Source organism: Hirundo rustica, chromosome W, assembly GCF_015227805.2.
Source record: "Hirundo rustica isolate bHirRus1 chromosome W, bHirRus1.pri.v3, whole genome shotgun sequence".
Taxonomy (NCBI): domain Eukaryota; kingdom Metazoa; phylum Chordata; class Aves; order Passeriformes; family Hirundinidae; genus Hirundo; species Hirundo rustica.
In genome coordinates this window covers 23503618-23526694 of record NC_053487.1, presented here as the reverse complement: position 1 = coordinate 23526694, position 23077 = coordinate 23503618, and the positions used below count along the sequence as shown (strand labels likewise).

Below are 23077 nucleotides of genomic sequence, written 5' to 3'. Positions count from 1 at the left end.
CCCCGCCCTGGCTGGGTCCCTTTCCACCGAGAAAAAAAAAAAAAAAAAAAATTCTTCCAGTGACCCACCCCTTTGTCTCACTCAGTTCATTTTCATACCTACAGAAAGGCAGTTGATTTGGACAGAGAGATGCTTAAAAAAACATTCCTCAAGTATACAATCAGCTCTAACATTGCTTTTCACACAGAAAACAAAACATATCCACCAAAATCAATGGACTAAAATATCCAAATATTTTTTCTTTAAAGCTTCTCTTGATGTCTCAGTTATCATGTTAGCCCAGTTCTGCAGATTCCTGATCCCGTCTCACAGGGAGTAGAGGGCAAAGAGAGCTGCCACAGACAACAGAAAACATTCAAACCTAGAAATATTTGTTTGGTTACGGTTCTGAAGAAGATTGAGTTTAACCCAAGTTTAATTTGTAATAAACTTAGTGTTATCCCTTAATGTCGAGTTCGAAAAGCAGATTCAGTCAAACAGGGAAATTATTACAAGGGGTTATTTTCCAAAACAGTTCCTTAGTAGAAGCTACTTCCATCTAATGAAAATATTAGTCATTACAGTAATAAGGAGACTTTCTACTAAATAGTAATAAATTGCTCAATCTATCGCTCAGTAAAGTTTTCCCACAAATGCCATGGAAAAAACTCTCTTTCCATTCTCAAGTCCATAAAATTTATTTTCCTCCTCAGCCAGATCCCCAGACACAATTACAGAGAAACTCCATGAGCAGCTTTTTCTGCCAGCAGTGATGTGGAGAGGCTGGAGGTTTGCTGGGTGCTAAGGCTGAACTCCAATCCTCAGCAGGGCTGTTATTTCCTGAACACTCACTCCAAAAAGAGTGCAGAAGAGATTTAAAAATCATTGGGGTCAAAGTGGCTGCAGCACACGAGCCTCTGTTGAAACATCTCTGGCAATACTGTTTGCTGGTTTCCTGTTGCAGTGACTTACTGCTTCCCCCGATGATGAACTAGAATCCACTCTTACCAGACAGGATAAGAAGCTAGAAATTACCTCTGAAGTATCCCGAAGTTGGTAAAAATCCCAGCCTTGCTTGCCCTGACTGACAGAACCCTGCAGCACACCTTAGGAAGGAAAGACCTCATGAGCTCTGAGATGTGTATTTCTTAGCATTTACCTGTTTGGCACATGCTGTGCCCAGCATTATTTGCTGAGTTGCAATACAAAGGAGATAAATCTATTTACCTTCAATGTGAAAAGCAGCAACACGGAAGGTATGGCAGCCTGAAGCTTCCTCAGGAAGCTGCCTCTCAGGAACAGACCCACAACCTGAGGCTGAACCCAGGAATGAACCAGCACCTTGGCAGCTCTCAGTGTCAGGATGGGCTTTGCCACAGCTGAGAACAGGCTCACAGCAAGCAGGGATTTCCTGCTGACCAGAGCAGCCACCCCAGCTCAGCACTGTGAACAGAGAGGACTGGGTGCAGAGCCACAGCCTCCTCCTCCACTTCCCTGTAGTAAATCGGTTTCACAGGCCCCAGCAGAGAATACCAGCACAGGGGTGTTGGAGTGCCAACTACCCAAAGACCTTTAATCCCCTTTTTCCTCTCCCCTTTTTTTAAATAGCTGCAAACTCTCCCTTTGAACCCTATCTTAAATTTCTGCCTGCTGAGAATGTTTTATACTAACCTGCACCCGTATCAAATCAACCCAGACTCCTGAACAAAATTCATTGTTTAATATTCTAGGGAGTACACAGACATTATTTGCTACACTCTACAGTACTGCATTTTTTAAGAGATTTTCTTCAGGTCTGATTTTGACTTCTTTTTTAAAATTGGTACTTTGTTCCTGAAGGTTTACATTCAGTGAAAAGGAAGACACAGCCTACTCTACCTGAAAAGAGCTGCCAAGGTTCCTCATTTTAAGTGAGAATATAACTAACATTACCATGAATTTTATTATTACAATCCCACCACATACATATGAAATAATTCTAAAAACAAAAGTAATTCAGGTCCATATTTATTAATAAGCCTGTGCACTGTCAATGCTCATTGTGATGCCTGAAAGAACAGTAATAGAACAGTCTCCATGTATCAGATACAAAGATTTTCCCAGTTAACATCAACATCCCAGACCAGCTTATAAAAACTCCACACTGGAGACTGCAGTCCAGCACCACAGAAGGAATGACTTGAGAGTGTTATCAATCTGACACAGAAAGACCAGTGTTCATTAGAGCTCCCAGGACAGTCTCTCTTACAAGCCCAGTTTGGTCCTCCTCCAGTGTCTCCTTTTGGAGTTGTACCTAAGACAAAAGCAGAGTGAATTAGCAAAGTGCACAGACACATTTGTTAAACATGAAACAGAATAGCACACTGAAAACGTCTCTTCCATGAAAGCACATTAATTTGTGAGCATGTACTTGTCCATGTTAAGAACAAATGCTTTCACCACAGTGAGGGTGAAACCACAGACAGTGTTAACAGAGTTGCTCTCAGCAGGAAAATGGCAGCACTCCCACAGCAGGAAGCGCTGCAATTGCAGCCTGCTTTAACACAAAGCTTGGACAGAACCAATGGCCCAGCTACTCAAGTGCCAGGAGACAAGAATCTGTGATTTTGCCCTATGGTCAAGTATTTAAAAGTACTGAAATTTAGCTGAAACAGAACCCAGTTTTAACCTGGCATGTAGAAGACAAGGATCCAGCTGAGTGCATGCACCACTGATCCTGCCTAGAAACAAGTTGGGAGCAGCTACAGGAAGAGAACCTAGCAATGCCAGGTCACTACCTGAGCCAGCCAGTGCTGCTGTTGCTCTCCACACTGCTTAGGACAAAGGGAGAAACAGAAGAGGGAATTTTGTTGCCTTAAAAAGCCAAGATGAAGGAGTGTATGAGATAAAAAACTATGCTGCAGTTTTCAACCAGAGGGTTTGGACAGGCACCACCCTGCGCACACACCATGTGCGCCCAGTGTGTCACAGCACTCAGCATTGCTCTAAGCACAATACCAGAGAAAAAACACAACAGAAAAGCAAGAAACTATGGCAAATTAATTCTACAGTCAGATATCAAGCATCTCATACTATCAATCTGATTTCCCATAAAGTCCTTTGCTCCCTTACACACCATCCCCTGAACTTCAGAACACCCATGCTCAGGAACTGTTCCTTGAAAATGCAGGAGCCCAAAGGGGCAGCTATGAGAGAAGACAGATATTGGGGAAGGGAACATCAGGAACAGAGAAGCTACCAGGGAACAAAATCTGAAATAAATAATCCACACGTACAGTTCAGGTTTTCACTTTACACATACCATCACTGAACGTCTGTGAACACTTGCAGAGCACTGGTGCAAAACCACTACAGAACAAAATGGCATGGAAGCCCCACACTGCCTCAAGAGGCCTCACCTGCCCTACCATCCCTGCATGGCCCTCACGGCCACAAAACTGCGCTTTTGCTGGCATAAACGCCATGAGCTCCCGCCTTCTGCCCGTACCGCCCAGGCCGCCTGAATAAGCCTGCACGGCCGCAGCTCCTCAGAAAACACCAGCCGAGCTCGTTACCTGATCTTATTGCCGGTTTTCATGCGAATCCACTGCGGGATGGGCCGGTTCTGCTTCTGCTTCTTGGCGAGGAAGCGTTTGATCTTGAACGTCTTGTGCGACGACTGCAAGAGAGCACAGTGGTCAGTCCCTCACACAACCGCAGCACAGCCCCGGCCCCGCCAGGCCTCGGCGAGCCGGCAATGCCGCACCCGGCTCCCTCCCGCTCCCTCGCGGCCGCTCCGACCCGCCGCCCCCGCGGCCCGCCCGCCAGGACCCGCGAGCGCGGCGACCTCGGGGAGAGGGCTCGGGGCGCGGCGGGAGAGCGCGGATGGCCGCGGATGTCTCACCATGGCGCGGAGCGGCGCGGCGTCCCGGCGATGGCGGCGTCCGAGGAGGCGGAAAGGGGGGGGGGCGGAGCGGCGATGGCGGGGCGGGCGCAGCGCCCCCTGCCGGCCCGGCGGTCCCTCACGCAGTGAGGGGCGGCAGCGGCCGAGCGAGTTTGTGGGAGTTTATTTGGGTTTAGTACAAAAAACAGCTATGGCTAAAACCGGGAGGAGCTGCTACTGGCGAAGTCTCGTTCTGGGCTGTAAAACAGTACTTCAAGTTATGACAGAAGAGGAAGCAGTTCCGAGAGAGCAGGAGTTCAGAAGCGTTTCAGACTTGAGAGAAAGGAAAATGCTGGAAAAGAACAGGATGACCAAACCAGCTACATTTGATTAAAAATAAACATTTCAATGTAGGGAGACTTTACATGAGAATTTATCAAGACATATTCAACTATTCAGCCAGCTTATTCATACACTCCAACTTAAGTTACTTTATCCAGAGAACCACTGAAGAGGACGGCTTTCTCCCTCCCTAACATGGTTACTGCACTGCCAGATGTTCTGCCCCTTATGTGCCAAAAGGCTCCTATTCACTGGTACTTCAACAACCCCAGCCTGTGTATGTGTCTCAGTGCTAGACTGACACACTTTAGCTTCCCTACCTCACATAGGAGCACCACACAACACAGCAACACCTGTGTTAACTCCAGGCAACTCCAAGCTTGGTCTGCTTAAGTGCATCCAACACTGGCTCTAATTGCCTTAGAGTAGAGCTCTGGCTTTTGATCCAGGTCTTGTCCCCTCCTGACCACAACTTATTTATTATCAAACTTAAGGCTATAAAGTCTTTCTATTTCGCAAAGATTCTCTTTTCTGTTGTAGTTAGATGTTGGGAAAATAAGTTCAAATAACCAAAAATATTACAATGAGAACACATTTCAAATTCTGAATCTACACTGAGGTTCTTTAACCAGAAATATCCAACAGCACAATGCTCCCTTTTCTTCCTTTGTTCCTTTTTTGCTCCAGAGGCACTTCTGGATTGCGTAAGTACATGCTCTTTGGCTGCACAGACAGAAGACATAAGGCTGGCACATCAGTCACTCCTCTTCCTTCGTGTGACTGGTCTCACCCTCCTGTTTCTTATCCACTCCCTGATCTGGGGGCTTTGCAGCACTGTCTTCATACTGACACAGTCTGCTCCGGCTTCGGGCTCCGGGCTGGTACAGCTGCATTGCTGGGCGATCCTGAAATAAATCAAAACTATTTAGACTCTTTCATAGCTCCCTGCTCTCAGGGTTATTATGGCATCATTTCTATGGTATTAGAAATGGCTCAAATTCAAACTTTTCAGGCTAAGTTTAATTATTCCACAGTGGTGGCAAAGTAACTTCAATTGCCCCAAATCAAGGTTGTCTCTGTTGAAAAGCAACATCCCTGCTCAAGCCACAAAGAACACTGCTCACAGTTGAGGTTATTTGTAAGAAGTTTCCTGTTAAGTTCAGCTCACACACTCTCAGAAGAGGCCAACTTCAAAGTTTCAAAACCCTGAGTTTCATCTATACCTGACAATGTCTTAAGTGATACAGAAAACAAGCACAATGATGCTGCAAAACCAGATTTTGTAGAGTACATAAAACTACACTCGAGACATTATTTCTTGAGTCTAGAGGATGTCATATTCTGCAAGTTGCAGTTCCCTATTTTAAGGAATCTGTTCAATCACACTCCCACATTGAGATGCATTTTCAGGCACCTATAAGGTCAGCAGACAGATTACTGATACTCTACCAACACCTTAAAGAGATAGCCTATGGCACAAGTCAGCAAATAAAAAGGGATCAGTGTCTTACAATTTAACCCATGTTTTCTTGGATTAGTTCTTACACAGTGACAAGAAATACTACTGTTAAGCAAATTTTAGTGGACATTTCTAGCAATGGCAGTTTGTTGCAGAACAGGGAAAAGTTTCAATAGAGAAACCACATGGTTCTTTCCCTGAAGTGCTTTTATCCTAAAAACCACAGATCCCTATGAATCAACACATGAATTTAAAATCCAGCACCTTGTTTCTGATACGATCCCTCTTAATTGTATCTTCTCTTTTATCATCTTTGGTTACTTTCTCAGATTTGTCTGTGCTGCTGGTAAAGTCTGTAAGATCACTTTTCTTTCCCTTTTCTCTGAATAAGTCTCTCTCCTTTTTCACCTCTTCCTCTTTTCTTCTAAAAACCTTCTCTTTCTCATAGCGCTCTTTCTGCCTCCGACGCTCTTCTTCTTGGCATTTCAGTTTCTCTCTCTGTGCTCTCTCATATTCTCTGTCTCTGTCAAAATCTCTATCTCGGTCCCTGTAGTCCTTTACACACTCATCTTCTGATCTGTATGAAGACAAAACTGAAAATTAAGCTCAAAAATTCATCAAACAGAGCTGGGAGATCAATGTAATAGTGGAGTATATGCGCAATAGGAAGACGACACACTGGCAGGTACTAGGGAGATCTTGGGAGGCTGTGATAGCTCAAGTCATGCATGACACCCAGAGAGGACACTGACCACTAGAGTTTCCCAGCCTCCTACTTGCATAGCTGGCTGAGTCTCTTTTGGCTTTGAAAAAACATCTGAATTTGTCTGTCTTATCTGTATTTCTCGCATGAGAAACTGAACCTTGAACAGATCATGGAGCTGTTGAGAATTACATTTTCCACTTTGACTTTTTACAAGGCTTAGAGGGACTGGTAACTGGAGAACACATCTCTTGCCATGGTTATAATAATTATCTCATTGCAAGGACAGTGCTCACAGCTTGCTGCAGCCACCTACATACGGGCTCCCTTAGTGGAGTTCCTATAATGAGTTGTAAAAATATTAAAATTTGTCCACTAATGAAGAATTTCCAGGTAATTCACAGAGCTTTCTGTAATTATAGGGATGTGCACTGACACAGAGAACACAGCCCATGCCTTATATGAGAAAAAGCATTTGAAAGGAATTTCAAAACATGGTCATAGCAGAGCGGCCTAAGCCTCAGTACAATCAGGAAACAAGTTATAGATACATATATATTTATAGCAAGTACTAGAATACTTTTTTGCCTTATCTTCTTTTGTCTCCCCATCAGATCGTTTGGCAGAGGCACTACTCGCATTTTTTTCCTCCCTCAGAGGCTCTTTTTCCAGTTTCTTGGATTTTTCTTTTCTCTCCAAGTCTTTTTCAGGCTTCTTAAGTAGCTACAAAGAAAACAGAAGTCTCAACTAAAAAGCTCACTCTAATACATATTGTCTGGCACAACACCAAAACTGCATCAAAGGAACCACAGTCCAGTAAGAAGTAAACATTAAAAAAATATTACTGCAAATCACAGTATTTCTAAAAGCTGGAGTGTATGAGTAAGCATTATTCACACAGCAGACTAGGATTTTTCTCCTAAACCAGGCTGTTTTAGAAAGCTTAAAAAGTCTCCATTCCATAGCAAATTCACAATCCTGTTTACCGCAGCATGTACAACAGTCATATGACAAAAACTTTAAATATTACTATGACACATTAGAGCATGTAAACCTTTACAATGCCTACTACTGAATATTACAAAAAAATTGGTCATTTACTAACACCAAACTCACGTGATTCTTCATACAATACCCAAAGTACATTTTGAGACTGATATACAAATAATAGGGGAAAGGGAATGTAACAGTTTATAATAAAGAACTGTTCTAGACCTTAATCTTTGGTTCTTCTTTTGATCTGTCTCTTTCTTTTTCTGGGCATCTGTCTACTTTCTTCAATTTTTCTGCTTCTTTTCTCTTCCTTCTCTCCTCTTCTTTCCATTTTCTTCTTTCATCTTCTCTTTGTCTTTTCCTTTCTAATTCTCTCCTCCTTCTCTCCTCTCTTTTTTCTTCTCTCAGTCTCTGTGTATGTAAAAGCAAAAAGAAATAGTGTCTCTGCACACCAGGAAACATCTCTTTAAGCCATCAAACAACTCACCTCAAAGTTGCCTCTATTATAAAAGAAAAAAAAAAGTCCTGTCATATGTTGTTGTTGTGAACCTGAACATGTTGCGACAGTATTTTTTTTTACTCATAAGCCTTAATTTGTACTGTCTTAAAAAACTCAAATACAACACTGGCCTCAGCCTTGATCATTCAAATTTTAATTAAATCTGCCCCACCTCTGATTTTCTCCATTGCTAGAAGTTAAAATAACATATGTGCTAGGAGAAAGATCATCTACAAGCATCTCAGCCATACTGCACTAAAAATAGAAACACTAAAATGGAATCTGTTTTGTCAGTGCAACAAGAGGTGTTTTGCTGTGACCAGAATGTACACAAAGCACCACCATTCTAACACTCTAGTCCTTTAAAATATATGAACCAAAAGTTGACAAGTTGGGTCAAAAACTCCTTCTTCAAAAGGAAGGGCAGAAATGTATCAACATACAATGACCAAATTGTACTTGCAAACAACAAGAAAATTCTGGAGGTAAATCTTACCTGTTTATTTTTCAAGAAGTTCAGTAAAGGAGTAGTTTTTTTAGCTAGAGAATAGATAAAATTAAAAGTAAATATTTTGCCTTATCCAATACTGCAATACCTACAACAAAGCTCTATATGAAGGGAAGCAGTCTTACACATTCCCCTATCTGTCTCTTCTCACATACAGCAATATAGCAGTGAAATAAGTATTCCAAACCTATCTCCAAACAGTGGCAACTATTAAGATTCTATAAACTTCTTTAGGATACTTATAGGATATCCATTACACCTATCTCTACATTCAGCCTGCATTAGGCTTTTCCCAGACACTCATTTTTAAAGAGATCCCTGAAGATACTTAAAAAGAGCAACCTGGTCATTTTTTGGTGGTATTTTACCCAACCACACTCTCTTAACTTGTGCCTGCATGGAACATCACTGATCACAGCACTGCATTAAACACCACTGCATCTCACTGAAATGCAGCCACTCCGCAGCTTGGTCTGGCTAACAAACATCTGCAACAGGATTACTATGTCATCTAAAACTTACACCTACAGAAGAATTTACAGCATGGGAACAAAACAAAACACACTGAATAATATTAGCCTAAATGATTAAGAAATACTAAACACAAATACACAAGAGAATTCAGTCTCCTCCAGGTTGAGCTTCAAATTACAAAACATATTTGTTTCTTTGTGATCTAGGAAAATGTAACTATACTACACAGATTTCCATACCTATTAGCTCTTTGTTTCTTGCCTCTATTTCCTCCAACAAAGTTTCAGGAGTGGAGGTTAATTTTTCATCATCTGCACTGTAACTTTCCAAAAACTTCTTGTATTCTGGATCTACACAGAAGAGAAGGAAAAAAAAAAAGGGGGGGGGGAGAAGAGATACTGTAGCATTAAAAGTATTTGCATCATGCACTGCTTGGTTACATTTACTTATGTTGGGTTGTTTATATGCCACCTTTTCATAAGTTAGCAGCTCTCAAATGAGCTGCTGTATTATGTTTGTCTGGGATGATCATTTAACAGATTTCTAGCTGACAAAGCAGTGCTCATAAACTTTACATATAATTAAGCAAACATCCTATTAGTGGAACTATAGTGTCACAGTAAAAACATTACATTCAAAATTACTGCTAAGAGTTTCAAGTCTACACATGCAAAACAAACTAGCTCACTGTTATACCATCTTCAATAGTTCCAGTTTTGGCATCCTTTTTCTTGCTCTTCTTTTTTGCAGCTTTTTGGAAAGGTGCAAACTCAACTATGGCAGCATATTCCTGACCTGTTGAGAGAAAAAACCCCACATTAAAATAAAGATGAAATGGATATAAAATAGATTATATTGTCCACAGCTAAAGCAGGAAAGGAAGTCTCACAAGAAATATGCAATACTAGAATACTTACACAGCATAAAAAATTTATTGTATTCAGAAATCCATTTAATAATTAAAAAAACCACAACACTTTACAGACAGCAGAATTCATGACCTTAACACTCTCACTATACTAACAAACCAGCAAATTCACAGACTGTCAAGAAGGACATACTAGATTTAAGACTGCCCGTGACTGTCAGTTCAGCCACCTCAGTGGCACCACACCATGTAATGGCCTCATCCTACAGACTCTGTGTTCACTGGGCAAGAAAGAATATTTAAAGTTAATGCAACTGAGGCAAATCTCAATTTTTGACAAAATATAGTAGAATGCAACACATTACAAGCAGGCTTTAAAGTTTTATCTTCCGACAAGAGCACTATGTTTATGGTTGCACAAATCCAGCTGGGTATGGCAAACACAGTGTGCTGTTACACTGCAAACCATCTAATTTAAAGGACTTAGAATGTTATTGGAACTATATACGTATGTATTTCTAGATGTACTGGAACTGTTATTTGAGGCACTAAACCCAAACAAGTCAGACGTGGCTGCTCACGCTCACCCCTCCAAAACTCAACTAGCACATGGCACAGACAGCAGGGAAGCAGCAACATCCATCGAGTGCCGTTCACTTACCTTTGTGATCGACAAAAACGTAGCCGTCGAAGCGATCCCTGAAGAGGACTATGTCTTCCTGGTTCTTGAAGTTGATGTAGGCTCTCGAGAACATGTGCGGGTACAAGCTGCAGAGACACAAACCGAGAGCGCTGGGCTGACGAGGCGGCGGCGCCACTGGGGCCCGGCTGGCGGTAGCGGCGGCTCCCGGACTGGGCAGGCGGCCGTACCTGGAGTCGTTCGCGAAGAACTCGAAGTAGTCGTGCTCGGGCAGAGGCTGCAGATGCTCCTCCAGCTGCTCCTTCGTCAGGCTGGGCGGCAGCCGGCGGATCACCACCTGCGGCACGGCAGGACTGGCGTTCAGGGCGGCGGCAGCGCCGGGGACGAGTCATTACCGCGCCTCCCCGACACGTCCCGCCCCAGGAGGCCCCTGCAAGCGGCCCGTTAGCGGGGGAAGGTCCCGTTACAGAGGGGAAGCCCTGCTACCGGAGGGAGGAGGGGCCCGTTAGAGAGGGTGATCCCCGTTACCAAGAAGGGCGCCGTTCCCGGCGGCGCGCAGGCCCCACCTTGCTGAGCGTCTCCTTCTTGTCCTTAGGCCGCTCCGGGCGATCAAGCTCGGCGGCACCGGCTCTGCCGTCCGTGCCGGCGGCAGGGCCCGTGCCTGGCCCCGCAGCCAGTAGAGCTCCCGTCCCGGCGGAGGCTCCGCGCCGCTCCTTGGGCCTGGCATTCTCCTTGTCCTCCTTCATCCCGATCCTGACTCCGGGCCCGGCCAGTGCCGCGCGCACCCAATAACCACCTCCTCTCGCGAGACTCTGCCTTAAAGGTGCCGCTGCCTCCACTGGACTACCACTCCCAGAGTGCACCGCGTCCGCCGCTGATCCCGGTGGGGTCAGCGACCGGGACCGGGGCCGGGACCGAGAACGGTATCGGGCCGCGGGCACGGCCTCATTTCTTGCCAAGGGACTGCTCCCTGGCAGCTGTGCCGTTCCTGCTGCCCGCTCGGGCCCGCTCTGCTGTGAGGGGGCGCGGGGCAGGCCGGGAAGGGCGCGGGGCAGGCCGGGAGTGCCCCGGCACTCGGCGCAGAGGCGGTGGCACCGATACCGACACCAGCACCGGCACCGGCGGGATGTGGTACGAGATCCTGCCCGGCATGGCCGTCATGGGCGTCTGCCTCAGCATCCCCGGCATCGCCACCGTCTTCATGCACCGCTTGTGCCACGGCGGCAAGGTCAGCGCGGGGCAGGGCGGCAGGTCCCGAGATCCGGGACCCTGGAGCTCCGTTTCCCCACCGGAGCCGCCCTTATCCCCGAGTCTGCTGCATCCCTCTGGGATCCCTTCCTTTCCGGGGCTCCCCTTACCCCGCGCTCCGCCTTCCTTCGGGAGCCCCTGCCCGAGGCCTTAACAAGCAGTTCTATGCCTGCAGGAGAAGAGGATCGCCCGCTATCCCTACGAGTGGACCCTGATGGAAAGGGACCGGCGGCTATCGGGTGTCAACAAGCACTATGTGCCCAAGGCAGGTTTTGGGGGCGCTGGGCAGGTACTGCCGGGGGGAAGCAGAACCCAGGCGGTGCTCCCCCATCCCCAAGCTCTGGGACGGCCGCTTAAATGGGCACTGGTCGTTCTTGGGGCTGTCAGATCTCACTCGGTGCCTGCAGCTGGCCTGCCTCTGGGGATGTGCATTTTATTTTTGTTCTAATTAAGAATATGGGTAATTAAATATAGTTTGAAAATCTTCATTTTCAGATATGCCCTGTTGCACATTAGTGGCAAGAATGACACAAATATAGCTGCTATTTTTTTATTTTTCAGGGTCTGGAGAACATAGACTAAGGTGCCAACGCTTTGAAAATTTCATGTATCTATAGAAAATTATTTAACTTTAAAATAAAGCTATACATGTGTTCAGCCCTTGTATTTGTGTTGCTGTGGTGGGGTGACCCTTGCTGGATACCAGGTGCCCACTGAGTAGCGGAATAAAGACTTTGCAATTAAAACTGTAAAGCAGGTTTGTTTTATTTACAGCTGGGACACATGGGGGATTTTCCTCCATACATGCGTACCTGGTCGAGACAGATTCCAGGTTTAAATACATAGATCTCACAAAACCACACCTCCCTGCCCACCCATTCCCTGCCCATTCTCTGCCTTCTCACGCTTCATATTATAATTAGTCTTCTGTGGTGCCACACCTCCTGGTGGTTGTGGGCAGGGGTCTTCTGATGAAGTAAGAAGTTTTCCTCCCGGTGTTCGCTATTTGACCTCCGTCTCTGAGCAGGTGCAGTGAAGGTTTGGCTAATTCCCAGGTCAGTATGTCCTGGCCAAAACCAGGAACCTGGTTCTTGCTGGTTTCTTAATCAACTGGTTCTGCTTTATCGGGTCTTCACAATACCTAAGTCCCGCTTTACTGAGTTTTAACAATATACATCTCTATGGCCTTTACCTAGCAGCTAAATTCCTGTGTTCTGTTAATTGTTTCTACCTAACAAGTTACACTCCCACGTGTTCTGGTACGAATTGTTTCTCTACTTTTACAAAATTGCTAAATAAGCGATACATATTTCTGTTCTCCACTTCACATGTTTAAGCACATTATATGCTTCTAAAATTCTGACTTTTCATATGCATATGTTTCCCATATCACCACCAAAGCCACTCTGTCACTCCTGTCCTCAGCTGGACAGGAAGAGAGAAAATACATTGAAAAGATTGTGAGTTGAGACAAGGAGAGGGAGAGGCCATTCATCAGTTACTGTTGCAGGCAAATGAGACTTGACCAAGAGAAATTAATTTAATGTATTGAGAGATGTAGTGGTTTTAGTGTTTACTAGAATTATTTATTCTTTTCTCTACTGTGAGATATGATTAGGAGAAAAGCAAAGCAGGCTCAAACTTAAGGGGTATAAAGACAGATTTATTAACACACACTAAAAAAAACCAAGAATCAAATGAAACCTTCAAAATACTCCTCCCTTCCCTTACAAGCTGTTAGCTTTCTTACAAACAATGCAAAGAGGCAAAACTTAGAACTTCAGGTCAGTACTACTTATAAAATAGTCTTTCATTCAGTCTTTTGAGAAAGAGAAGTTTTTTCTTACTTGTTCTGGTAACGTTCCACAAGAGAAACAGTCTGCTTGTGGCTTCCACTTCTCACAAAAGCAGCCTGCCCAGGAACTTCTGCAGTTGTGGACCTCCTATATCACGTAGCCTTTCCTGTGACTATATATAGGCCGTGGACTCACACATATTGGGGTGTCACATTTTAAAGATGCACAACTCAAAAGCAAAGGATTTTTCATCTCAAGGAACAGAAATATTTTCTTAAGTCTTCACTGGCGCAGAGGGCTTCTTATCCTTCTCTGTTCAAACATAAGATCACTAAATTACAGCTTCTAGTTTAATATTTACTCAGTAAATCGCAGATACTTTTGCTCAAAACAAATCCATAAGTCATCTCCCCAGTTGATATTATCCACGATTTAAAGGAATACTTTAGCATATTTATATTACAGTTTGTTATTGTTATAAATTGCACGACTCAAGATTTAGTCCCAATTAGAATTTTATTAATTACAGCAAGCGGGGCATAAGCAAATGCAGCGCTGGGCGACAGGGAGAGTCTGCACTCCGCTGACTGCCGCGTGGTTACGGTCTTCCAGTTCCGTTTTATACAGTTCTTTTCTTCTGTTATCATGTCGGTGTTATCTTGTTGCTAGGAGACCGTCTTCTATCTTCCGAAAACAGCCACAGTTCCCCTTCCTGGAGCTCAAAAGCCTTGTTAAGCAATAGCATATGTGTCTAAAAAATCATGAGTCATCCTGTGTTTGCAAGTTCAATGAACAAAGCATTAACCCGTTACATTATCACAACTTAGAGAAAATTTCAGCCTAGAACTAAGTCAACTTGTCATCTCTTCTACCTCAGGGGTCACTCTTCCTTCACTGACAGATATCTTCATACTGTCTCTTTACATATCTCAAATTTGGCCTTTTCTCTCTCTCTCTGAGAAGGGTTAGAATTTTAAAAGCTTCATCTGTGTTAAGAAAGAGTTAAATTTGCTCAGGCCTGCGGTGGTCACATGATCTCTGCCAGGCTGCGGCTCAGGTTGTAGAAACTTAAACCTGTGTTGATGGGGAGGCTGCTGGATGCCTTCCCCTCCACCCCTCGGTCTCATTTAGGGTGGCTCAGCTCAAAGTTGCTATTAGAAGCTGCAGGCTCCCCTCCCCTGCTGCCAGCTGCCACCGGGCTTGGCCATGGCTTGGCCCCTTCTGCCATGGCCCTGGGCACGCGGCCACCGTTGCCAAGCTGCAGCCTCTCCTCTCCCCCGCTGGCAGCCAGGGGGGAAGGGAGCTCAGCCGGCCCGGGCCGCTCCCCAGCCGGGCAGCAGCTCGTGAAGGCCTGAGCCGGGCCCTCCTCTGCTGCCCACGATGTTACTTGGTAACTGGCCCGGAAGGAAGAGAGACTCACCGGACTTCCTGGGTTGATTTTATGCTTGTGTGACCCAGAAGTGTATCCCTATATTTAATTGGGTACTCCGGCCATCCATCTTGAAAACCATTCACCAATTGGTTTTTACCATCTGTGCTAAACCAACACAACAGATAAGAGCTGGGTAACGACAAGTTAAAACAGTTCATAAAACACCTTCCCCCCACTCCTCCCTTCTTCCTGGGTTCAGCTTCACTCATATTTTCTACCTCCTCCCTGCTGAGCTGCACAGGGTGATGGGGAATGGGGGTTGTGGTAAATGTCATCCCATCTGTTGCTCCTTCCTCTTCAGGAGAGGACTCCTCACACTCTTCCCGTGCTCCAGCATGAGGTCCCTCCCATGGGAGACTCCTTCACTAACTTCTCCAGTGTGAGTGCTTCCCATGAACTGTAGTTCTTCATGAACTGCTCCAGCATGGGTCCCATGCATAAGGTGCAGCCCTTCAGGAACCAGCTGCTCCAGCAGGGTCACAATTCCTGCTCGTGTTGAAACATGATTTTAAAGAGTTAAGATTTTAGCTAAGAGTTAGAAGCAATTTGTATTGATCAAGATGTAAGTTAGATTAGTAAACGGTAGGTTAATGATTATTAGATGCCTAAGCTAGAGCTAACTGTTATATTATGAGCTTATTTACAGAAGAAAGTGGAGTAAGCAAACCGTCATAAGAACAGATTGAAACCAGTAAGAACAATGGCCAGCACCTGGACTTCATATCAATCAATCACGAAGCAGGGGACCTTGGACAGTGCCAGAGGGTCACAGAGACCTGATGAAGACTCTCCTGACTTATCTTAAAAAGATAAGAGTTGCTACAACACATAAGAGGAAGAAAAGCATTTGTTTAACCCATAGTCCACCAGGTAACCACAAAAACGTCCCATTCCCATCCTTTCCATGTTTGGACCGGTACATGAGCTAACTTTCTTATTTTTTTGTTAATTGTTTCACCACTTTTCCATTGTCATCTATTTGCAAACAGCAGTTTGAGTCATTTAATTTGCCACACACTCCTCCTTCTTCTGCTAAGAAACAATTTAATACCATCCAATGTTGGAATATTGCATTTCTCATCTGAGTAGGTAGATCGGCAAGAAGGTCAAGAGCTGTAGCTATCTGGTTCATTATTACTTCAAAGACAGCTTGTAACCTAATTATCTGATTTAAATTATAAATGGGTTTTCTGGCACCTGATATTAATTCATTAGGATTCCATATGGCTGGTCCATAGTGTTGTATGATTTGTTCAGGTGGCCATTCATCCTTTCCCCACTTTTGGGTGCTCCCTCCTACCAGTGATGTTTCAATTGATCGCTTTTCTCTAATTAGATCATCATAAACTTTGATTCCTGTCGCAGTGTCCAGAAATCGCGCTGACCAGCGCAGCCACAGGCTAGCTCAGTGTCTCACTGCGGCAGCGTGGTAAGGTCGGAGCGACAGGCAAAGCGCGTCACTTCCTCCCTGTGGGAACTTGGATCCCACCGCCAGCGACGGGCACGTAGATGACGTAAGCGACCCCGGCAGCTAAGAGAAAGGCGGACTCTCCCAAGCAGGATGTAACGTAGGTTTATTGAGGCAGAGGGAGCGCGGAGCTCTGCACGCTGCAACCTGCTGCCCAGGAGAGACCCCAAGGGCAGGCACGCGGCAGTTTTTAAGGGGGGGTGGAAACGGGGGTGGCGACAACCGGTCAGCCAGTCACAGGGATCGGGGAGTTAACTGGGGGTGTGAACCATAGAACTGGGGACCAACCACGAAATGATGGGAGGGGGTCTCCAGGGCCCCAGCCTATCACTTGGCACCCCTCCCGGAGTTTTCCAGAAGCCAGGGAAGGGTTTCCGAGTGACAGACAGGGCGACCACGAGGAGAGAGGGGGGGATTGACAGCGACAGGTGCAGGGAAGGAATGAATGACACAAAAAGTCTGGCCATACAGTAGACAAAACAACCCATGCAGAACACAGGGGTATACAGTGGACTCAACCATTATAAAAATAACTTAAAAATCTTACAAAAATAACTTAATAACTTAATAAAAACAATTCTCACACCACCACAGATTCCTAATTGATTTCCCTGAACTTGTGGTAGTAAAAATAACAATGGTCTAATATACCCCACATAACATATCCCTGACCAGTCTGGGGGTAACCTGTGGTAAGCATATTGGCCACAAATCCAGTAATGCCCTCTTAAAGCCCAGGTCCCATTGGCAAAGGGACCTTTCCAATTTTTATCATCAATTGATGGGTCAAAGTAAAGCTTGTGTCCTGGGCCTAGTGGTCCCCCAACAATAGTTGCCCTGCCATAAGCATCACAGTATTTGCACTTCCAAGCTCCCACATGAGGTTTCCACTTGCAGTTACATCCCAGATCTGTTTTATTGGATCCAGACCAGAACCTATTAAAAAGGGTCCGAGTTCCATTTCGGTGCTGCCACTTCCACTGATAATCACGAACAACATGTGTCCTACTTGTGGAATTATCTCGGGGGCAGCTTGAAAATAAAGGGTCAAAAAAACTATGCCACTGCTTTACAGCCTTCAAAATCCTTTTGGTGATTATGAAAGGAACACCTTACCCAGCTACCATTAGTGAGCTTAACATGTGTTTGATTCCATCTGCCTTGATATCTTGAACAATCATAAGGAGGGCAGTTGGGGGTCCAACAATCTAAACTCAAAGATAAAGTCCAGTCACAGACACTTTTTCCCACATATACGCCTCCTGTTCTATTTAGACAATAAATGCCTCTTTCAGAAGAATGAAGCCGCCATGGACTTCCTTCCTCATCCCAAAATCCTGTTCCATTATGGACCTCACTCAGGGTGCTAACCCACCATTTAGGTTTAACTGGGCTAGCCACCCATGGCCAGTCTTCAGATCCCCCTGGCCCTCTGCAGACCCAGCAATTGCTAAGGTTAAAGGTTTTTGCTACTTCTTCTCTTAAGGTTGAAAAATTATTTTCCTATTTTTGGCCCCAACCTAACAGGCAGTATAAAGGTAAGATTATTAAGAGAAACATTCTAATGGTGTAATCTAATCTCCTAACCTAATTTTCACTTTCACATTGTCCTCCACACCACCTGTGGCGAGCGAAGGCACAGAAACAGTTTAACATAAAGAAAACAATGACAGTGAGGATTAGCCCCCAATGACTGGAGATCCAAGAGGAGGGATGCCCACACAAACTATTTCAGCAAGCAGTCTGTGGGTAGGCACACGAGGCTTCCCCCGATGTCGACGCACTGGCTACGGCTCCAGTCCACTCCTGCGGAGTGTCTGTCATGGCTTCCCATCCTTCTCTTCCAGCTGAGATGTCCAAATCTCTGGGGCCTCAGAGACTTTGACCCGAGTGTGGTGGGTCCACCTGTGTTCTGCTGTCTTGGTGGCTGTTTCTGTGGTCAGCAACATTTGGAAAGGTCCACACCACTTAGCCACTAGTGGTGCTTCTTTTTATTCCTTAACTAGGGCCTAATTTCCTGGTTGGATGTTGTGAACAGCAAAGTCTAAAGGTAGGGTCTGTGCCAGCTGAGCTTCCTGTCAAAGAGATTTCACAAGAGACAGTATCCTGGCCACATATTGTTTTAAATTTACATCACTTATCCCTACCCCCCCACTAGACTGTAAAATGTAAGGGTAAGGAATTCCAAACATCAGTTCAAAGGGAGATAATTGAATATGTGAAAAACGCCAATCACTTGTTTTAAAATTTTGAAAGTTTAATAGTAAATAAGATGGTTATAAAAATAGAATTAGAGTAAAAAAATTGAACAGTTAGGGTTAGGACAATACGAGACAATAAAAACAAAGTTACAGACGTCTGGGTGCCTCCCCGAGCTAGAAAGCTCTGAAGAAGGACCCCCGTTAACAAAGGATTATCTCTTAAAAGCAATAGCCTGTTGAATATTCATACATTTCATACATGATGCATCAATTCCATTCAAACAAAGAATTGTCTCTGGTTAGTATCACTTTTTTTTTTCCTTTAATCTCTATGGCGTCTTCAGGGCTGAGCAAGGCAGGAGAAGTTGGTCTCTTCTGATAAGGAAGTAGTAAATTCTTTTTTCTCTGAAAGATTTATGTTTTCCTGTGGTTGGTACATAAAAACTACATTTTAACTACAAAACTACATTTGCCATACTATCAAAATATTAATTCAACATTAACAATCAATACAACATAATACATATAGTAAATATCTTGTGTAGAGCCATATAAGATGCACTTTTCACAAGCATCAATCCCGAATTTGGAAGATTCCCAGAAATGTTTTGATGATCTTCAACTGACAGACTGGCATGAAGTCAAACATGAAATTTGCAAAGAAGAAAATCTAAATCCTCTAGCCCTGCCTGTGATATTCAGCCAGCAAGCTGGTGGTCCCAGAACATGGACAGCTATCCCATCTCAGGACATAAAGGAATTACAAAAAGCGATAAAAGACAGTGGCATTTGCTCCCCATATTTTAAACAACTGTTAAAAAGTACCCTAGAAAGAGCACATCAAACTCTAAAACGCATTTTAAGTCAAGAAAAAAGGGGGAAAGCCCAAGCTACACCTCAGAGGAGGTTGAATAAAGCCCTGTATGTTTATAATTTTCTGAAGAGCTCTGCAAAAGAGCCTGATCCCCCCATTTACAGACATTTCTTGAACAACAAAAAGGTAAAACTGAAAGAACACCCCCCAGTTTTAATTAAAAATTTAGAATCAAGACAGTAAAAGGACCATATAATCCTATAACATGGGGGAAGAGGTTTGCGTGTGCCTACACAGGAGGACTCAAGTGGGTCCCAGCGAAGAACGTGAAGCCCTACCACGCATCGAAGCCCGCTGACACCCCCACATCAGCCAGTACTTCCGCAAGTACAAGCCAAGAAGCAGGCACCCAGACCTGAGCTGCGCAGAATCATCAGGAGAAAATGATCTGCCAGGAACAGCTTGTACATGATACCAAGTCTGGGTATGGGTCCTAGGAAGTGTGGCAGAAATATATTTGTGTGCAGATGATCTCTATATGCAGCAAACCCCATGGAAGACCATAGAACAAGAGATTCAACACTTGAGAGAAATGGCAGTGGCAGAGATGGTTTTCTCAAATGATATAAACACTAGGAACCCAGACTTAGTATCATGTACATCTGTGATGTGGCGAAAACTTATACGACTCAAGCCATTAGAATACGCCTCTGCTTTAGCAGTAATGAAGCGGGAGGACATGGAGGAGATGGTGCTTGATATGGCAAAGAAGCTCCGAGCATATGCAGATGCTGTGCATGGCCCAACACACGCCAGAATCGCAGCTGTAGAAACACGGCTACAGAAACTAGAGGATAAGATAGATGAGAATCATAAGAAACTCAGGGAGGAGATTAGAGAGGACCTTCTCCAAATCTCAGCAGCACAGATCAGAGGTTCTGGTACCCAACGTAGATGCTCCCCGGCTAGGGAGAGAGGATACACTCCACGTGCTGAGTTGTGGTTCTTCCTGCGGGATTGCGGAGAAAATATGAACAGATGGGATGGAAAATCTACGGCTGCCCTGGCACAACGGGTGCGTGAATTGAAAGAAGTCAAGACTCAAAGAGGGAGTTCCACCAAAAAGAAAGCGGCTCCAGTTGCCCGTAGCTGAACTGCCAGGTATGACGATGATGACATGTCCGACCCCCCTGAAGGAACCTCTAAGACGTATGCTCAAGGAAAGAAGGATAACCAGGCTTAGAGGGGCCCTGCCTCTAGCCAGGTAGAGGCTAGGGAAAACCGTGTATTTTGGACTGTGTGGATTCGTTAGCCTAGCACATCAGAACCACAAAAATATAAAGCCTTAGTTAATACTGGTGCGCAGTGCACATTAATGCCATCAAGACATGTAGGGGCAGAATCTGTCTCTATTGCTGGCGTGACAGGGGGATCACAAGATTTTACTTGGGTGGAAGCAGATGTGAGCCTAACTGGAAAGGAGTGGAAGAAACACCCTATTGTGTCTGGGCCAGAGGCCCCATGCATTTTGGGCATAGATTACCTCCGAAGTGGGTATTTCAAAGACCCAAAAGGACTCAGGTGGGCATTCGGGATAGCGGCTGTAGTAACAGAGGGCATCCGGCAATTGAACACCTTGCCTGGACTGTCTGAGAATCCATCTGCAGTAGGACTCCTGAAAGTACAAGAGCAACGGGTACCAATTGCCACTTCTATAGTGCACCGCCGACAGTACAGAACAACTCGAGATGCTGTGATTCCCATCCATAAGATGATTCAAGAGCTGGAGAGCCAAGGGGTGGTTAGTAAAACCCACTCACCCTTCAACAGCCCCATTTGGCCTGTGCGTAAATCTGATGGAGAATGGAGATTGACTGTGGACTACTGTGCACTGAATGAGGTGACACCACCACTGAGCGCTGCTGTGCCAGACATGTTGGAGCTCCAGTACAAGCTGAAGTCCAAGGCAGCAAAATGGTATGCCACAATTGATATCGCCAATGCATATTTCTCCATTCCTTTGGCAGCAGAATGCAGGCCTCAGTTTGCCTTCACATGGAGGGGAGTGCAGTACACCTGGAACTGACTGCCCCGGGGGTGGAAGCACAGCCCCACCATCTGCCATGGACTGATCCAGACTGCACTAGAAAAGGGTGAGGCTCCAGAACATCTACAGTATATTGATGACATCATTGTGTGGGGGAACACAGCAGCAGAAGTGTTTGAGAAGGGAAAGGAAATCATCCAGATCCTCCTGGAAGCCGGTTTCGCTATCAAGAAGAGTAAAGTTAAGGGACCAGCTCGTGAGATCCAGTTCCTGGGAGTAAAGTGGCAAGATGGACGGCGGCAGATTCCTACTGATGTCATCAACAAGATTACAGCAATGTCTCCACCAACCAATAAGGAGACACAAGCTTTCCTAGGTGCTATAGGATTCTGGAGGATGCATATTCCCAAGTATAGTCAGATTGTGAGCCCTCTTTACCTAATCACCCGCAAGAAGAATGATTTCCACTGGGGCCCTGAATAGCAACAAGCCTTTGCCCAGATCAAGCAGGAGATTGCTCATGCAGTGGCCCTTGGCCCAGTGAGGACGGGACCAGATGTGAAGAATGTGCTCTACTCAGCAGCCGGGAACAATGGCCAGTCCTGGAGCCTTTGGCAGAAGGGGCCTGGTGAGACTCGAGGCCAGCCACTGGGATTTTGGAGTCAAAGCTACAGAGGGTCTGAAGCCAATTACACCCCAACTGAGAAGGAAATCTTAGCAGCCTATAAAGGAATTCAAGCTGCCTCAGAGGTGATTGGTACAGAGGCGCAACTTCTGGCGCCCCGACTGCCTGTGCTAGGGTGGATGTTCAAAGGGGAGGTTCCCTCCACCCATCATGCCACTGATGCCACATGGAGCAAGTGGATTGCTCTTATTACGCAGCGTGCCCGTATGGGTAAACTGAATCGCCCTGGGATTTTGGAAATAATTACCAATTGGCCTGAGGGTGAAAATTTTGGTCTCACAGATGAAGAACAAGAGGAAGTGACACGGGCTGAAGAGGCTCCACCATACAACCAATTGCCAGCAGAGGAGACGCATTATGCCCTTTTCACTGACGGTTCCTGTCGTATTGTAGGGATGAACCGGAAGTGGAAAGCAACCGTGTGGAGCCCCACACGACAGGTTGCTGAGGCCACTGAAGGAGAGGGTGGATCAAGTCAACTTGCAGAACTCAAGGCTGTTCAATTGACCTTGGATATTGCTGAAAGAGAGGGGTGGCCAAAGCTCTACCTCTATACCGATTCATGGATGGTAGCCAATGCTCTGTGAAGATGGCTGAAGAAGTGGAAAGAGGCTAATTGGCAGCGTGGAGGGAAACCAATTTGGGTTGCTAAAGAGTGGAAAGACATTGCTACCAGGGTAGGGAGACTACCTGTGAAAGTCCACCACGTAGATGCCCACATCCCCAAGAGTAGAGCTAATGAGGAGCATTGAAACAATGAGCAGGTAGATCGGGCAGCAAAAATAGAGGTGTCAAAGATTGATTTAGATTGGGAACACAAGGGAGAGTTGTTTTTAGCTCGATGGGCCCATGATGCCTCAGGCCATCAGGGCAGAGATGCCACCTATAAGTGGGCCCGAGACCGAGGGGTGGATCTAACTATAGACTATATTTCTCAGGTTATCCATGACTGTGAGGCATGCACTGCAGTCAAGCAGGCCAAGCGGGTGAAGCCCCTATGGTATGGCGGGCGATGGTCCAAGTATAAGTATGGGGAAGCCTGGCAGATTGATTATATTA

The 23077-nt window shown here is 45.4% G+C and overlaps 3 protein-coding genes and 1 non-coding gene across 4 annotated transcripts; 1 reads left to right on the top strand and 3 right to left on the bottom strand.

Annotated features, from left to right (window-relative positions):
- Nucleotides 1-1973: 1973 nt before the first annotated feature.
- On the bottom strand, nt 1974-4898 carry RPL39 (ribosomal protein L39). The gene is made up of 3 exons (XM_040089002.2): nt 3863-4898; nt 3534-3637; nt 1974-2272 (listed from the first exon to the last, which is right to left on the bottom strand). The coding sequence occupies exons 1-3, from the start codon at nt 3863-3865 to the stop codon at nt 2224-2226; spliced, it is 156 nt and encodes a 51-aa protein (XP_039944936.1). The 5' UTR covers nt 3866-4898; the 3' UTR covers nt 1974-2223.
- LOC120765016 (small nucleolar RNA SNORA69) lies at nt 2388-2519 on the bottom strand. The gene has a single exon (XR_005704346.1). It is a non-coding gene; the product is annotated as a small nucleolar RNA SNORA69 (small nucleolar RNA).
- On the bottom strand, nt 4210-11073 carry UPF3B (UPF3B regulator of nonsense mediated mRNA decay). The gene is made up of 10 exons (XM_040088999.2): nt 10894-11073; nt 10558-10664; nt 10349-10455; nt 9516-9614; nt 9059-9169; nt 8334-8377; nt 7561-7749; nt 6926-7068; nt 5907-6219; nt 4210-5088 (listed from the first exon to the last, which is right to left on the bottom strand). Exons 1-10 carry the CDS (start codon nt 11071-11073, stop codon nt 4942-4944), a joined length of 1440 nt encoding a protein of 479 aa, XP_039944933.1. The 3' UTR covers nt 4210-4941.
- A 119-nt stretch (nt 11074-11192) lies between these two features.
- NDUFA1 (NADH:ubiquinone oxidoreductase subunit A1) lies at nt 11193-12232 on the top strand. The gene is made up of 3 exons (XM_040089001.2): nt 11193-11555; nt 11751-11840; nt 12137-12232. The coding sequence occupies exons 1-3, from the start codon at nt 11454-11456 to the stop codon at nt 12155-12157; spliced, it is 213 nt and encodes a 70-aa protein (XP_039944935.1). The 5' UTR covers nt 11193-11453; the 3' UTR covers nt 12158-12232.
- Nucleotides 12233-23077: the final 10845 nt, after the last annotated feature.

Excerpts from the sequence above, each read along its gene's own strand:
- RPL39 (XM_040089002.2), bottom strand. Across the intron at positions 2,273-3,533 it reads AAAACCGGCAATAAGATCAG|GTACAACTCCAAAAGGAGAC; the intron begins GTAACGAGCTCG and ends CTTTTGTCTTAG.
- UPF3B (XM_040088999.2), bottom strand. The coding sequence starts at position 11,073 with ATGAAGGAGGACAAGGAGAATGCCAGGCCCAAGGAGCGGCGCGGAGCC. Across the intron at positions 7,069-7,560 it reads AAGAAGAACCAAAGATTAAG|CTACTTAAGAAGCCTGAAAA; the intron begins GTCTAGAACAGT and ends TTTTCTTTGTAG. Across the intron at positions 6,220-6,925 it reads AAAGAAGATAAGGCAAAAAA|ATCAGAAGATGAGTGTGTAA; the intron begins GTATTCTAGTAC and ends GTCTTCATACAG.
- NDUFA1 (XM_040089001.2), top strand. The coding sequence starts at position 11,454 with ATGTGGTACGAGATCCTGCCCGGCATGGCCGTCATGGGCGTCTGCCTC. Across the intron at positions 11,556-11,750 it reads GCTTGTGCCACGGCGGCAAG|GAGAAGAGGATCGCCCGCTA; the intron begins GTCAGCGCGGGG and ends CTATGCCTGCAG. Across the intron at positions 11,841-12,136 it reads ACAAGCACTATGTGCCCAAG|GGTCTGGAGAACATAGACTA; the intron begins GCAGGTTTTGGG and ends TTTATTTTTCAG.